This window comes from Lepisma saccharinum, chromosome 6 (genome assembly GCF_977018435.1).
Source record: "Lepisma saccharinum chromosome 6, izLepSacc3.1, whole genome shotgun sequence".
Lineage (NCBI taxonomy): Eukaryota > Metazoa > Arthropoda > Insecta > Zygentoma > Lepismatidae > Lepisma > Lepisma saccharinum.
In genome coordinates, this window is record NC_139234.1 from 69626511 (window position 1) to 69641695 (window position 15185).

The 15185-nt window shown below is 36.8% G+C and overlaps 1 protein-coding gene across 2 annotated transcripts in view; it reads left to right on the forward strand.

Annotated features, from left to right (window-relative positions):
* Ask1 (apoptotic signal-regulating kinase 1) overlaps positions 1-14128 on the forward strand; it is a 101534-nt gene extending 87406 nt beyond the window's left edge. For both annotated transcript variants that reach the window (XM_083124086.1, XM_083124087.1), the window contains 2 exons: positions 3610-3686; positions 6782-14128. In XM_083124086.1, coding sequence (XP_082980212.1) covers positions 3610-3686; positions 6782-6932 — 228 coding nt within the window. In that variant the 3' untranslated portion in view covers positions 6933-14128. The remainder of the gene's footprint in view (positions 1-3609; positions 3687-6781) is intronic.
* The last annotated feature ends 1057 nt before the right edge of the window (positions 14129-15185 follow it).

A 15185-nucleotide genomic window follows, 5' to 3' on the forward strand; every position in this document is an offset into this window, starting at 1 on the left:
ACTGCCAAGCTGCTAACTCAACTCTTGTAAAAGATTTTCAAACTTTCGTCCAAAATGACCTTCCTGCTTTGAGGGTCGATGAAAATTCCTTCCTTCAGTTATGCATACATCATCTCAGGAAACTTATTTTGCAGATACATAAATGCGTCGCCATCTTTGTTGAGTGCCTTCACAAAGTTCTTCATCAACCCAAGTTTGACGTGCAAGGGAGGAAGAAGAATTTTATGAGGTGAAACCAATGGTTCAGCTTTTATGGTACATACTCCTGGAACGAATTCCTCCCGCTTCTCCCAATGTTGCACCACATAATGTTTGTCTTTCGCACGGCTGTCCCAAAAAAACACAAAAAGCAACAATATTTCGTAAAACCACTTTGTAATACAAGCAGTAAGCCAATCACTTTCAGGTCCACATATCTTCCAACCATGATCCTCGTATTTTATAACACACACACAATTACAGACATATTTTCATGATTGTTCATCAAACCAGTAATGTCTGTACAGAAACACATATTCCCCTCCGTAGCAAAATATTGTGTAAAGGGCTGGTGCCTGTGACGAAACTTAGAAATTTTTGTACCAAGGGCAAGTAATTACCATTGCTGAAGTTAGAACCTAGAAGTTTGGATGCTGCTTCGGACAAATGTAAGTCCCGTGCTAAATCATTTAAGTCTTTCTGCTGTATTAAATGTATGTCACAGCCAGAATGTACTGGTACATAGTCTGGATCTTTTGACGTATAGGCCGCTGGCTCCGGTGAAACATCCGGTTCAGGTTCATCACGGTCTCCTCCTTCGACTTTCCATGTTTCAGGGGGTACAGGTATAGGTAAATCCTTATTGTGAGGCACAGGTAGCATGGCAGAAGGAATATCAGGATACTGGATGATGTGTTTACTTTTTCTACACACGCCGGATATCTTAGTCATGCAGAGGTAACAGTCAGTAAGGTGGTTTGTTCGTATTCTCCACACCATCAGTACAGCAAACGGTAAGGCTTTTTGTTTTCCATGTAACCACAACCTAAGATTTGTTGTACAAGTTATGCAGCACCGATGAGAAGCCCATGGTTGTCTTGATTACCAATCCGTAGAGGCATGCAAATTTCATTTTTGACGAAAACACGAAATATGAAATAACATGCTGTAATGTTCATTTTTCATGTTTCTGAAAGGTCTGAGGTGCATTTTTCTACCCTGTTTTGTCACGAAATGAACTGCAAAATGTGAAATTGACTCTTAAACACGAAATTTACCGTTTATATACAGACGCGACACAAAGTCTAAAGTATCCTGTGAGTTAAATTCACGGAAAATTGATTAATTCTGCTGTAAATATTTGAGAAGCAAAAATGGACCCCTTTACACAGGAATCAACTTAATACTCTGGTAACATAAATGTGCTATTAGAAGGGATAAGTTTATTTTGTGTAATAAGTGCAGTTTTTAAATCTAATTTAGGATTATATTCACAATTTTAAAACCAAAATGTAATTTTATATAGGACTTTTGATGTGATTATTCACCGCTATAACATCGAAAGTTTATTTTATTTACCGCTTTTGAACCCGAAATCGACTCTGTTTTTGTACCGAAATTTTGCTTTTTTATTTACCAAAAATATGTGCCTCTACCAATCCGACACACGAAGTACAAAGAATAAGCAAGTTTTGTAATGTTATATATTTTCTTCCTTTGTGTTTTGGGTGTAAATCTACCACACACATAAAAAAAAATTATCCGGATGCTTACTAACAAACTACCTCTGAATTCTGACCACCTTACATAGGGTTCTATGTTTCTTTGCGAGGTAATGGGGAATGTGATAAGACAATGGGGCATAGGTTTTCTCACGTGAGTCATCGATGGGCTATAGGAAACAGTAGAGATAAGTGATATGTAGCACGAGTGACCAAAGACATGACAGTTTTATAACCTGAAGCTCGTAAAATTTTTGTTATCTGTTTGAAAGAAGGGGAGAGGGCTTGGAAAGGCAGAATGTCATCCTGGCAAAGTATTTTAATCTTTCACTCTTCCATTTCTGCTGGTTGACTGGGCTTACTTTACGTTCTTCATTTCAACAAATTAGCAGTCCGAGCGAAATATACCTAATGCAATATCTCAGAACTGTGGCGTAATGTGCAAGTATCATTATCATTTCCGTTATCTACGTATTAAAATCATTAAGAATCACCAATTATTTCCTTGGAGGTAAACATCATGTTGGGTAGTGTTGTTATTGCATGTAAAGCAAGAAATTTAAGTTGTAATGCCCTTTGTCGTCTTTTGCTTGTAATTTATATTTTATTTTAATAATATGAATAATAATAATTGCCACCAGAACAGGTGGAAAAAATTCCGGTTCTCCCCTGCCGTTGAGCAAACAATAATAATAATAATAATCATAAATGACAATTTTATGGAACATTTTTTGCCTGTTCAGTGGATCAGCTTTGTTGGAAAGCATTCTTGCATGCAATTTATTAGAGGTAAACCTACCAGATTTGGTTACATTTCCAGTCTGGTACTTGAAAACCTTCCGTGGATACCTCATTCGTTTTGACATCTATCAAGGCAAGAGTGTAACAAGATTCCACTGACATTGAAAAGAAATTTAGAAAGGCTGCAGCCCCTCTTATCCATATGCTACATGAATTTGAGAGGCAAAAATTCTCCCAGCTTGAATTTAGGTGGGAAATCACTCTATGCTACATGACATCATTTCATGTTACACCTAAGGAAGCTTGGCGACTAATTACAACACAAAGACAAGTTTTAAAAAAAAAGTGCAGTATGCTGGAGGTCCACCAGTAATGTTCGTATTGGACATGTCAAATATGTTGTTGGACATCCCTTTCCATGTTTCATATGTTTCTATGACAAGTGAATGTTCAAGAGTGATAAACAATATGTAAATATAGATTAATAATTATGTTACCTGAGTGCATTTAGCTCAGAGAATGTGAAATTAATGTACAATGGATCCATGATATTTGTATTTTTTTAAAAAATAATCAAATTTTGAAAGTAATTTTAAGGTTAATTGAAAAAAAAATTAAGTTTTCAAAAATTAATCAATTTGTAGGGGTAAACGCATAGTGTTACCATATGGTAACGGGGCATAATTCAAAAAGGGTGAACGAAAATTTTCTAAAAATGATTCAAAATCACTTATTAGTACATAACAACTGATATAAACTAAAAAAATTGACATTCATGTGTTTTAAGGGTTAACGTATATTAATATACTGGCATGAAATACTGACTTATCTGTGATACTGGTTTCTATGATGTTCTATTAATTTTGGGCCACTACCACCATCCTCTTGAGAACTTGTACTGTTGCTCAGTGATGAAATTTCTTGCCTATTCATTGCTAGCATTTAGTAAGTGACATTGACGAACATGTAGATTATGTTGAGGGGAATAAACAATGCGGTTGATAATATAAGACGTAAACGACTTACTAAAAATATATCCGCGAAACTTACTTGTAACTTGTTTACATCTTACATGTCGATTATGTTTATGAATTAAGTGGCACTTATACAAGTTACTTGAAAAATAAAATGTACATCAAGTTAGTGATCTTTATTTAATTAATTTCAGTTCCTATTTGAAGAATACTCTTTGGAAGATGTACTCTATTATATAAACAGAGATGATCTGAAGAAATTAGGTCTTAGGTAAGTATAATTATACATTGATGGTCATATTTTTATTTTTTCCTGGATACAATAGCATAGTTAAATGCATGAATAGGCAATGGAATGTAAAATAGATGAAATACAGCAACACTTGGCAACAATTAACAGGTTATGTCTTAAAAACTACAGGTGATAATTCAAGTTTCTTTTTCTTTATTTCTTTCACTATTCAGAGTGGTCCAAAAAGGACTTTACAACTTTGTAAGTGTGTAAAAAAAATATTCGGAAATGTTACAGAAGTGGTTGTGGGGTCATTTTGTAAGGACGTACATCAAGTTTGACTAGTGTTGTGGAATAGTTCCAAATTCCACCACTGCAAGCGCCAGCAGCAGTTCCGTTAAAAATGGCTGCTTTCACAGGTAAAGAGTAAACTTTTGGTTTGAAGGCTGCATCCACTTCCAACAAGACGGTGCTCCACCTCACTGAAGTCCAGGATATCCTCAATAACCGATTTCCATGTCGTTGAATGAAACCCCAAAAGTAAAAGTCAAGGAATGTCAGATGAGGTGGCCATGCAATTGACCTACTTCAGCCTATCCATCGACCTGGAAATCAGTTATTGATGATATCCTGAACTTTGGTGATGTAGTGTGACAACTTGGAAGTGAATGTGACCAAAATACACAGCAAGCTCGCTCTTGACCTGTAAAAGCAGCCATTTTTTAATGGAACTGCCGCTGGTACTTACGGTGGCAGAAATCGGTACTATTCCACAGTGCTAGTCAAACTTGGTGTATTTCCTTACAAAATGATGCTACAACCAGTTCTGTAACATTTCAAAATAAATTTTCATACACTTACAAAGTTGTTAAGTGTTTTTTTGGACCTCTCTGTATACATAAGAAGGTATAGCATACTGGAATAAAAAAAAAACAATATATTTATTGTCACTATTTTACAGAAATGCATTTTGAAAAATGTTGATTTTTCCCTCCGAAAATTATGTTGTAATTAACAAGTGTTTGTTTTTTACACTTAGTCAGGGTTGCTACGCGACTGGAAAACCTGGAAAACAGGGAAAAGTCAGGGAATTTTGCATATTTTCTGGAATTTACACGCATTTTGGAGTTGCAGGAGAACCAGTAACAAAATGAACGAACGGTTCATTTCCACTTCCGAATTCGGTTCTTGTGATTCCAGTCCCCCCAAAAGATTCAGTTCAGAAACTTGTTCCTCTCGTCATTATGACTTCTAGTCTGTTACGTACAAAATTATGGTTCCTTCGCATTTCAATTCTATATTTATTCACTCTCGGATCTAGGTCCTTGGATCCGCTCATTTTGTGACTCGTTCTTGTGAACCTGTTCAACACCAGAATTTGGAGAGCCGTGAGATTTTTCCTTAGAGAACAAGCTGTTCAAGACGAAACCTACGCACCAGCCATCCTCAGAATTTCTTGCGGAAAAAATGTTGCTTTAGCTTTGTGTGTGGTGAGGAAATTTTATTTCTTCAAGAACACAGCCATTCTCTTTTGATACGTAAAGCGGAGCAAGTTGGTGTTCGGACAGTTCATTGGTTTTGGATCTGCAATAAAGCTTGAAGAGCAGAATTTCACGTAACTGGCTGTGGTTGACGTCACACTGGACGGGTTGCGGATGCCGAGTAAAATCAGAAGCAACCTGATCAACTAGTTCATTTGCTCATTGTCATAGTTTTTACATTGCAGAGATGTGTTACACCCGAGAAATTAGTGATTTTATGCAGTATCAGTGACGTCATTATTCAAATATGCACGTGTTTTGTGCATGTAGAACGAATTTATTTTTTAAAAACTGGTGCAAAATAGAGGAATTAAACGTATACTGGTCACACATCGTTCTTAGGCTAGGAATGTTGGTTTCATAACGATAGTCATTTTACGTATTGTTTGCGTGTAGAATGAAATTATTCTGAAAAGTGGTGAAAATGAGCCCAAGTTCCTTTTGTTTTATTAGCTACGATTTCATCATGCTACAAATGCAACTTCTACATGGTTTGATTTTGATTTATGTCTGTTAACACATACCTCAGAGTTTTAGCGATTACTTAAGATTTTGTGAATATATGCTTTTGTGGTTATGTTAGGAATGTCAGGTTTGGTTGTCTTAGAATTAAAATAAAGACCCTGAATGCACTCTACTAAGGTTCCAATTTATTTCTACATTCATTCCCACTAGTTTACGATACGTACTGTCACTTGTCAACTGGAGAATACCTTGTCCGTGGGAAGCGTGTATGATTGAGTAAAGTCATTTTGAAGGGTTTTTTCAACATACATAACTTCTTTCGAATCCAAATAGTGCTCATGATTTTAAGGAAGGTTCAAATTTCGTGTCACAATGATTGCCAAAATTCTATGATAATTAGTCTTCCTGCTAGGAAAATTTGAAAAAAAATAATCATAAAACATTCGGAACTGTTACCTTTTAAAAGACAGATTTCGATGTTTTCCGTAATATAAAATTGGTTCTAGCATGTGGAAAACTCCAATAATGGAGATATTTGATTCCAAAGTATGGCCCACGTATATATTTTTTTTTAGGTGTATGGTTGATCACCGGCCCCATTCAAGTTCTGAATTTCTGTAATATGTAGCCTACTATTTTCAATAAATTAAAAAATATAATCATTAAACTTATTGGATATTTTCTAAAGGTACATGACCTAATTTTCTGTTGTTTCTCATTTCTATTGATATAGGCTAATTGAGGTTGTATACAGGTTTCATTGTAAAGGTTTGATATATATGCCTCATTTTTTTATTGATTTTTTTACACCACCTTACGTAATTGTAATGACTTAGTGAAAATTGGGAAGTACAATAGTTATTTATTTTTTCATTGAATAGCATTATATTAATCACTGGTAAATTTTCAGCTAATAACTGTGTATATTCATATAATAATTAATGTGCCTGCATATTTAATTGAAAAACATGAGGTTCAAAAGCAAAAATCATGACGACAAACATGTCTGGATAAATTTTATTTCTGGTCTGGAAAACCTGGAAAAGTCAGGGAATTTCATAATCAAAAAATCGTAGCTACCCTGTTAGTAGATTGTAAGTAAATATCATCTTCTCTCTTTCATTTCAGAGGAGGAATTGAGCTCAGAGTGTGGAGAGCCATAATACAGTGGAGGCAGGAGCATAACACACCCAATCTTCATCCCAACCCAAATAATCCTAGGAATAAACGACAGCCGCAAGACTTCCAAGAAGATCCAGCAGGTTCTACAAAGCTTTAAGAAAATAATTACTGTTGGCTTTATTTATAGAAAAACATCTAAGAGATATAGCATACAAAGTAAGTCTGTAGTTCAGGGAACTAGGAGATATATAGTGAAGTGTGATGATGCCCAGTTGCCTTGCATTTTCTAAGACCTATATTGTAGGTGTTGTCAGCTAGAGCATCTTGTGATGTGACGATTCCAACTGCTGATGTATGAATATCAACAAAATATGGCATATCAACTGCTACCAGATTTGATAATTCCGATATTAAGTATCTTTCAAATTTTCACCATGGAGGACATATCGGTATAGTTTTGGCATGTTTGTTTTGAACCACCTAACAAATATGGGTTTGAATCTCTTGTTTTCTTGTAATTACTTCAAATTCTATGATTGCTTCTTCTCATAAACATGCGAAAACTATTTGTGCACTCGCAACAGAAATATCTAGGGATATTTATAATGCACAGTCATCAGTTGACATTGAAGTCAATGTCATAAAATGATCAGTGAGTACATCAAAATTGGTAACATTTTCTCGTCACATCACCAGAACATCTGTTAGGCTATTCTGTCACAATAGAATGAACTGTGCGAGTAAGACTTTGGCACAAACGTTAAAGTTAATTTTTTGTTCATATTGAGCAGTTTTGCCAAAAATATGCCATCAAAATGTGAGATTAATAGTATTGCAAGCATGTGATTAGTAGTTTATATCTCTGGAGCATAATGCTAATCGCACCATCTCCTGCTGCCAAGAATGTATAGTTTGTAACCTGCATGTGCCAGAGTAATATATGTCTAAATAGAGGAGCGGAGTAGGGAGCACATCTGTTTTTGTTTGGGAGTAATGAGTGAGTGAGAGAATGTGTGAATGTATATTGTAGCATTAGTTAATTGATCCTGCATATTGTAAGGAACAGTTTCTTTAATGTTGGAGGGCCTCCCCAATGGTGCAGTGATAGCATCTTCGCCTTGTAATCAAGGGGTCCCGGGTTTGATTCCCGGTGGAGGCACATAGTGGTTTGGATCCCACTTTAAACTGTAGGTCCAGTCCTGATTAGCCTTACTGTGCATAAAGTGGACTTAAAACACCAACTCAAACTCTTTAATGTGGAAAAAATTAACTCCTTTTATGTTTTGTCTCCTACATGTTGTTTTTTGTCCCATTGTAATGCCCAATGCATTGAAGCAGTTCACAAGGGCAGTATATGTAAAAAATATAACTAAAGTGTTAGAGGACATACATCTGATGACCAGATATTTCTAAGCTCAGATCATGGTTAAGAAATAGAAATCAATTTCTAACACTTGCTGGCAACCATATTAGTACTGTGGGGCTGTTTGTAGTTGACGTGCAGTGTGGTGCCGACCTCCATGGCAGAGTGGTTAGCACAGTGTGGTACGATGCCTTGGGTCCCGTGTTCAAACCCTGGCCTGGGCATGTTTCTTTTTTGTCAATGTCATCATATCATCACTCATCCCCATCATTTCAATTATCCAAAAGTGGCAGAAAAACGATGCTAAATAATAAGAATCGAATGAAAGATAAGCAAAATTCCCAAAGGTGGGGGGGGGGGGGGAATGCAGTTACTTCTTTTGAAGTAATGTGATATATGAATTATATATTAGCAATCCCCTCCCCTAAGGGACAAAAATTTGTAATGAGAGAAGGGGTACAGTATCCAGATTGGGAATTCCCCTCAACTCCGTACAGATACCACCCTGGACCTAGGACTGGTTTTTGTCTGAAGTAACTGTCTACTTTTCTTGAAGACTGGAGTGACAGTTACTTCAGACAAAAATTAACTGTATTATATTGCTGAAGTGCAGTTACTTTATTTCAGACAAAATATATGTAGCACTTGTAACATATTTCATGACCTACAAGCAAACTGTTCTTTTATCATTGGGGTTGCAGGTTTTTTCATTATAGCTTAACTAATATCATATATTTCAATATAAAATTTGAATGGTAACAAAAGTCAGTCACATATAACATTTGTTAGCAAAAATTGTGTACTTAAGCTTGAGGATGAAATTTTCTTCTATGTAAAATGTAGAGGAAAGCTCACACAGGTGTAGTGGAACCACAGGAAAAGAGTCTGTGCAGACCAGCAACTCGTGTGCATTATACTCCCATGTGGAGGGGAGGGGCAGTGTGGGGCATGCTTCCTTATGGCCTGAGTCGAAGGGATGAAGGAGAAGGTGAACGAAGCATTTTGGCCAAAGATTATTTTGTTTATGGTCACTCTGTAATGTTCACTTGTATGGCCGCGGTGGCTGAGTCGGTAATGCATATGACTACTATGCTAAAGGTTCCGGGTTCGATCCCTGGCCGGTTCAAATCCGGGAACTTTTCTAATGTAAGGGGGGCCCGGTGCCCACCCAGCATCGAATGACATGGGTACCTGGGGGAAACCCTGGGGGGGATAAAGGCAGTCAGGGGCATGATGCTGATCACATCACCCCTACTCATGATCAGATCAAGAAATTGTTGGACGTTATCCCCACACCCCCTATAATTCCTCATGGCGTGGTGCTAAGCACAGGGGAGCACTTCACCTTTTTTTTACCTGTAATGTTCACTTTTTTTCACATGTACTTTCTCAAGCTTTCACCAAATCACGTGGAGAAGTAGTACATAAAAAGTTAAGAAGGTAGTCAGACAAGTTGAAATAGGATGTCCCTGGTGCCATAGTGGTAATGCCGTCAGCTTGTAATCAAGGGGTCCAAGGTTTGATACCCAGTTGGAGGCACATATTGGTTCGGGTTCCACTTAGTCCCAATTAGCCTATCTGAACATACAAGTGGACTTAAAACGAAGCTCAAATCAAGTCCAAGTCAAGTTGAAATCAAGGTAAGAGTTTCCTGTCATGATATTCTTCTATCTGCATCTGGCCGACAACTGTAAGTTTCCAACAATCTACCTTTGTGAAAGTGTTGGCATGTGGTGTGAGTTATGCTTTGTCTGTTACTTTCGTTTCTCAGTCAATGCAGTCATTAACTGCATTACTCAAAAGTAACTATTGCTGTATTGCAAGTAACTCGTTGCTTCCAAAGACTGAGAAATGTCTCTCTTCAATTGTTAACCTCTTGAATCCCAACCTGTACATAGAGAGCAGAATCCCACGACCATGCTATGAGGAGAGCATTAGGCAACACCCAGCGATAGTGCAAACAAATCATCTTATCACATTGGTTGCTAATTCCATGATTTTTAGGGCTTCTACACAACACACTTGTAGACCAGTAATCACTAATTTCAGGGCAATGTGTTATCCCCATGAGAAACATCAAAGAAAAAAATATGTACATTTGTGCAATTGTAACTGGATACCACTTGAGACAATAAACTGTCAATATCGGATGATCCGATTTAGCGTACTCCATGTTGGCTCTCTTTTTAGTCCATGCACACAAATATTTCAATATTTATATATATATAAAAAGAAGAAGCTTCAAAACACTTGCCAGGTGTTGACAGTTCTTCAGCCACGACGGCAGTATAATCATAGTCATTTTGAAACTTATAACACGGATTCTCACGTGCATCACTGAAAGGATCGTTCACATATGTCCAATCTCAGACAGACTTTGCCTCATCTTCCGCATCGGATATATCTGAATATTCAGACTGAGTACAGTCACTCTCCTCTTCTTCCGGAACATAATCCGATGAACTACTATCCTCCTACTACATATTTTTATGCTTTTGTTTTACAAAATATGCAACAAAACAAAAACACACAGGTCTCCTCAATAGCACAGTTACTTACTTTCAGCAACAGATGGCGTAACGAGCGTTCTTTGCTTGTGATGGTCACATGCTCAAATGATGTCACAGCAGCACGTAGACTTCGGTCCTTCTTAACCAGAGGCATTCGTACGTTTTCATGGCCACTTGCAAGAATATTTCCCTTTCTGCCAATGGTACCAGCTACTGCTAGTCAAGAGGTTAAGATAATCATCTGTTTGATTCAGTAAGGTTCCCATCATGGGTGTTCTTTGTGAGTGTCCCTTCATCAATGTCATAATATCATTCACCCATTCTCATCATTACAATTAGCCAAAAGCGAAAGAAAGGTGATGCTAAATAACAAAAATCAATCAAATCAACAAAGGTGAGAAATATGAATTCTAATTACAGGATGTAATGGTATGAAATAATATTTGGGCACTATAGACACCTTCAGGTCAACAGGTATGTCCTCTAATTCCTCATAAAGTGTAAACACCACATTCAGATGAAATCTCGTTTTTTTTTTATTTGAGCTTCCATCGGTTCATTTTTTTTCACAGATTATTTTATCTTTTTATCCAGTGTTGTTCCTGTTTATGTATTAAGAATTAGAATCATTTAATTTCACTAAGTTATTTCAAAGCTTGATGTTCTATTTTTTTATTATATTGGGACATCAAAACATCAAGGTTATTTATAAAATGTAGTACAATGAGCAAGAGACAGAGAGTATGTGTGTGTGTGTAAATATTTTGTAAAAATCTATTTTCGCAGATAGGATTTTTATACTGGCATGTGAAAGAGTGAAGTTAATTTTTCACTGCAATGCAGTGTGTATGTTAGTGTGAGTGTCACTTAGAAATGATGGAAGAGTATTGAGCCAGATCTGTACAATAAGTGCCTGAAAGAAATCTTTCTATGGTTAAAGTTTTTGTTGTTGTTGTTGGAATGAGCAAAATGTAGTTGTGATTGCCTTGTTTTGTGCCTAAATGTTCCTAATCATTTTTGATACATGGGCTTGTGTCAAGAACAATATCTACATGGAAAATGGGTGACTGATCTCTAAACTCTTATATGCTCTCGTGATAATAACAGTAATGCATTCTTCTGGGAAAGTATAGGTACCTGCCTCAGAACATGTTGACTTCAAGAGACACTTTATGTTGAGCACTTTCACAATTTACCAACAAGAAGACTTAAATATTTGCACTAGAATCATTTTGAGATCTAATAACTCCTTTGCTGAGCATGTTGGACTCTGTGCTGAAGTTTTGGACAGGCTATGGCCCATTTATAGAGGATCTGAATATGTAACCATGTCACATAGAAAGTATATCTTGTCTTGGTGCACTCAAAGTAATATATCAAAATTTTTGGAAAATTTTTAGACCTAATAATTATTTCATAAATTACAAAATGTATATTTTGAAAAAAGAAGAAAGTTTTTTGACACTTTGTGAGTATACAATAGATTTTTACACTAGAGTATTTGTTAAATACTGTTTTATATGCATATGCCTTAGACATCAAAATGTGCTTTGCTAAATGATGTTCAACTTTTTGGTTTTATATTGAATCATGGTAGAAGTGTACAAGGACTATTGCCTTTTTTAATATTTCCAAATTTTCAAACCCACTTGGGTTCTCCATCAGAGTAGTGAAGTGGATTAAAACAAGATAAAAGTTAAGGATAAAAGTATAATAGATAACACTTGATGACAACCATCCATGTTATCATCCTCTTGCTGTGTGTTCATAAGCAGAGATCGGCCTACGTGGCATAAGATTTCATTTTTTGAAGATATGAGAATGAATGGACTAAAAGCATGCACACTTTATTGAGAAAGGAATTATGAAAATTAAGGCAAGTACATGTAATAATCACTACATTATTAAATGTTATAATGTGATCATGTTATAACTTAAGTAGATGAAACTTCAAAGTAAAGGTGTGTATTTAATTTTTCTGACTCCAGCCCAGATATTGGATTCATCACATTCATTCTGAAAAACAGGTGAATGAAAAGATTTTACACAGTTGGTATTCTGGGCAACAGAATAGCTTTCAGTGTTCAATTTCATATCTAGGTAACGACTCTTAACTTCTCAAGTGTAAGATGCACAACTATCACTAAAGCCTTTCTGGATTGAAATCACAAACAAACCATGACTGTCTTTTTGAAATTATTCACAATTGAGAGTTGAGCCTCGTTATATTTGCTTACCTTATTGTCATAAATGAAAGACAATAAACAACCAAAATAAGAAAAATGAGCCATATTGTTATTCCTGCAGCTATTGACACATTATCCTGCATGTGGAATTCTTCATTCACATGCAGAACCTTGAAAGATAATATCTTTGACTGTTTCCTTTATCAGTGTTCTCACAGAAGGTGGGTGTCTTTGTTCTTCAGCCAAGGACATGTAAATTAATAAATCTGTTTGAAAGAAAAATTGTAGACATGCATAAAAATTTAGTATATATGCTTCACACATTTGTCAATTTTTCTTCATAAAAATTTTATGCGCAAATCTATTGCAGCTGTAAAACTAGTTACAGTATTAACTATTTTCTTTCTAGATGACGTTCAGACCAATATTCTTCTCTCTTTGTCGGTAATTTACACAACACTGGTACCTAAAAGATAAACTGTAAGTCAGGCCCAGATGTACGTTGTAAGGTGCCTTTCTATACAGTATACCTTGGTATCAGACCCCCCATATAGTGTTATCGCAAAGAACATTACAAAATACTTTTTCACCCCACTTCTCAACATTTGGGCATGCTGTAGGTGCTAAACATGTTTGATACCATGAATTCAGAAGCTCATTTGTGACACTTAAAAAGTTACTGGCAGTTTTGCTCAACAGAGGTCAAAGAAACGGGCTTGACAGCGAGGTGACTTGAAACTAGAATAAACTCTGTGGCACAAGGACCCCCTTTGAAGTCCAAGACTTGCCAAGTCCCATTGCAGCTGTTTTCTCACTTCCTAGAGAATAGCCCATTACCATTGTACTGAAATAGCTTGAATTCTCTCAGAAACTCAATACTTGGCAGAAACATGCATTTTATTCTTCAAAAACTGTAAGATTTGTCCTGATTAGCCTCTTAGAATGAAATGTTCTTAAACAAATTATACCAGTGAGCTTAAACTTTAATCTTTCTTCAACCAGGGATGGGTACTGCAACTTGGAGAAGTATGCATTGTTGTTACTTCCAGTATAGTGTGTTGAATATGTTATGTTAAACTAATGTAGACTAAAACTGACTATCGTAAAGATTCCAACAATAGCCTTGTAAGCTTCCATAATGAGAGTCAGTGTCATTGTGAGAGTTCTGCCTTACTGTTCCTCTGTCTAGTGCATTATAACTGCTCTCATGACCAATTTTGCGATTTCTTGTAAGAAATGTTAATCTACTGGCATAAAATGTTATTTTTTTTGTAATAAACAAAGTTAAACCAGATGAAGTCTCCTCATTTTTCTCCTTTCAGCAAGAACATTTGGTAGATGCCATCAAATAACACAGACAAATTTTCAGTGTAGAGAACATAATTATTTATTTATTTATTCCAGAACAGCAGGAGCCATTTTAAACTGGAAAGAAACAATAGAAAACAGTAGCCTAGTGTTAAAGTAAGTTAAAGCTCCGTTTCAGAATATTATTACTTATGTACAATTTTTTATGAATTACTGATACAAGATGATGATGAGCTGAAGATATCTACGGTAACCAAAAAAGTTCTTGCCTTTTTTGACGTCCCATTAATCATGCGCTCACAGAGAGGAAACGAAATGACGCACTTGCCTGCCAAGCGATCAGGAGTTAGTCTGACCATCGACTGTCAGTAATACAGGCACGTTGTCCACACGCAGCAGTCATAGCTCGTCCAGTCTCGAAGAGAAATGGAGGTATCGAAGAAGCAGCTTGTTTGCGTGTGTTTATTGTAGGACTTTAGTATAAAGTGGGCCTGTCAGCTGCCACATTTGCCAGGCATTTGGGGAGAATGCCGTGAACGAATGCACTGCCAGGCATTGGTTCCAGAAATTCCATTGGGGGAGATGTGAGCCTTTCGGATGAACCTCGCAGTGGACGACCACATGTGTTGGATGACGAGGCCCTGAAATCAGCCATCGAGGAGGACAGTGGTCTAACGTGTGATGCAGAAAGGTTCCATGTTTCCGCTGAAACAGTCAGACTGCACCTGCATTGGATAGGGAAGTCATACAAGTTAAGCAAGTGGGTACCCCACAGATTGTCGGCAGCCAACAAGGAATATCGAGTGACAGCCTGTTTGTCCTTGCTCACTCAGCACCTGAACACACCCATATTTGATCGCTTGCTCACTGGTGATGAAAAGTGGGTCCTCTATGACCCTCCCAAGCGTACCAGACATTGGTTGTCGCCACGTGACCCTGTTCCTCACACCTCAAGACCACTTCTGCACCCACAAAAGGTTATGCTCTCTGTATGGTGGAATTGTCGGCACGTGGTGCATTACGAGCTCATTCCACCTGGTCAG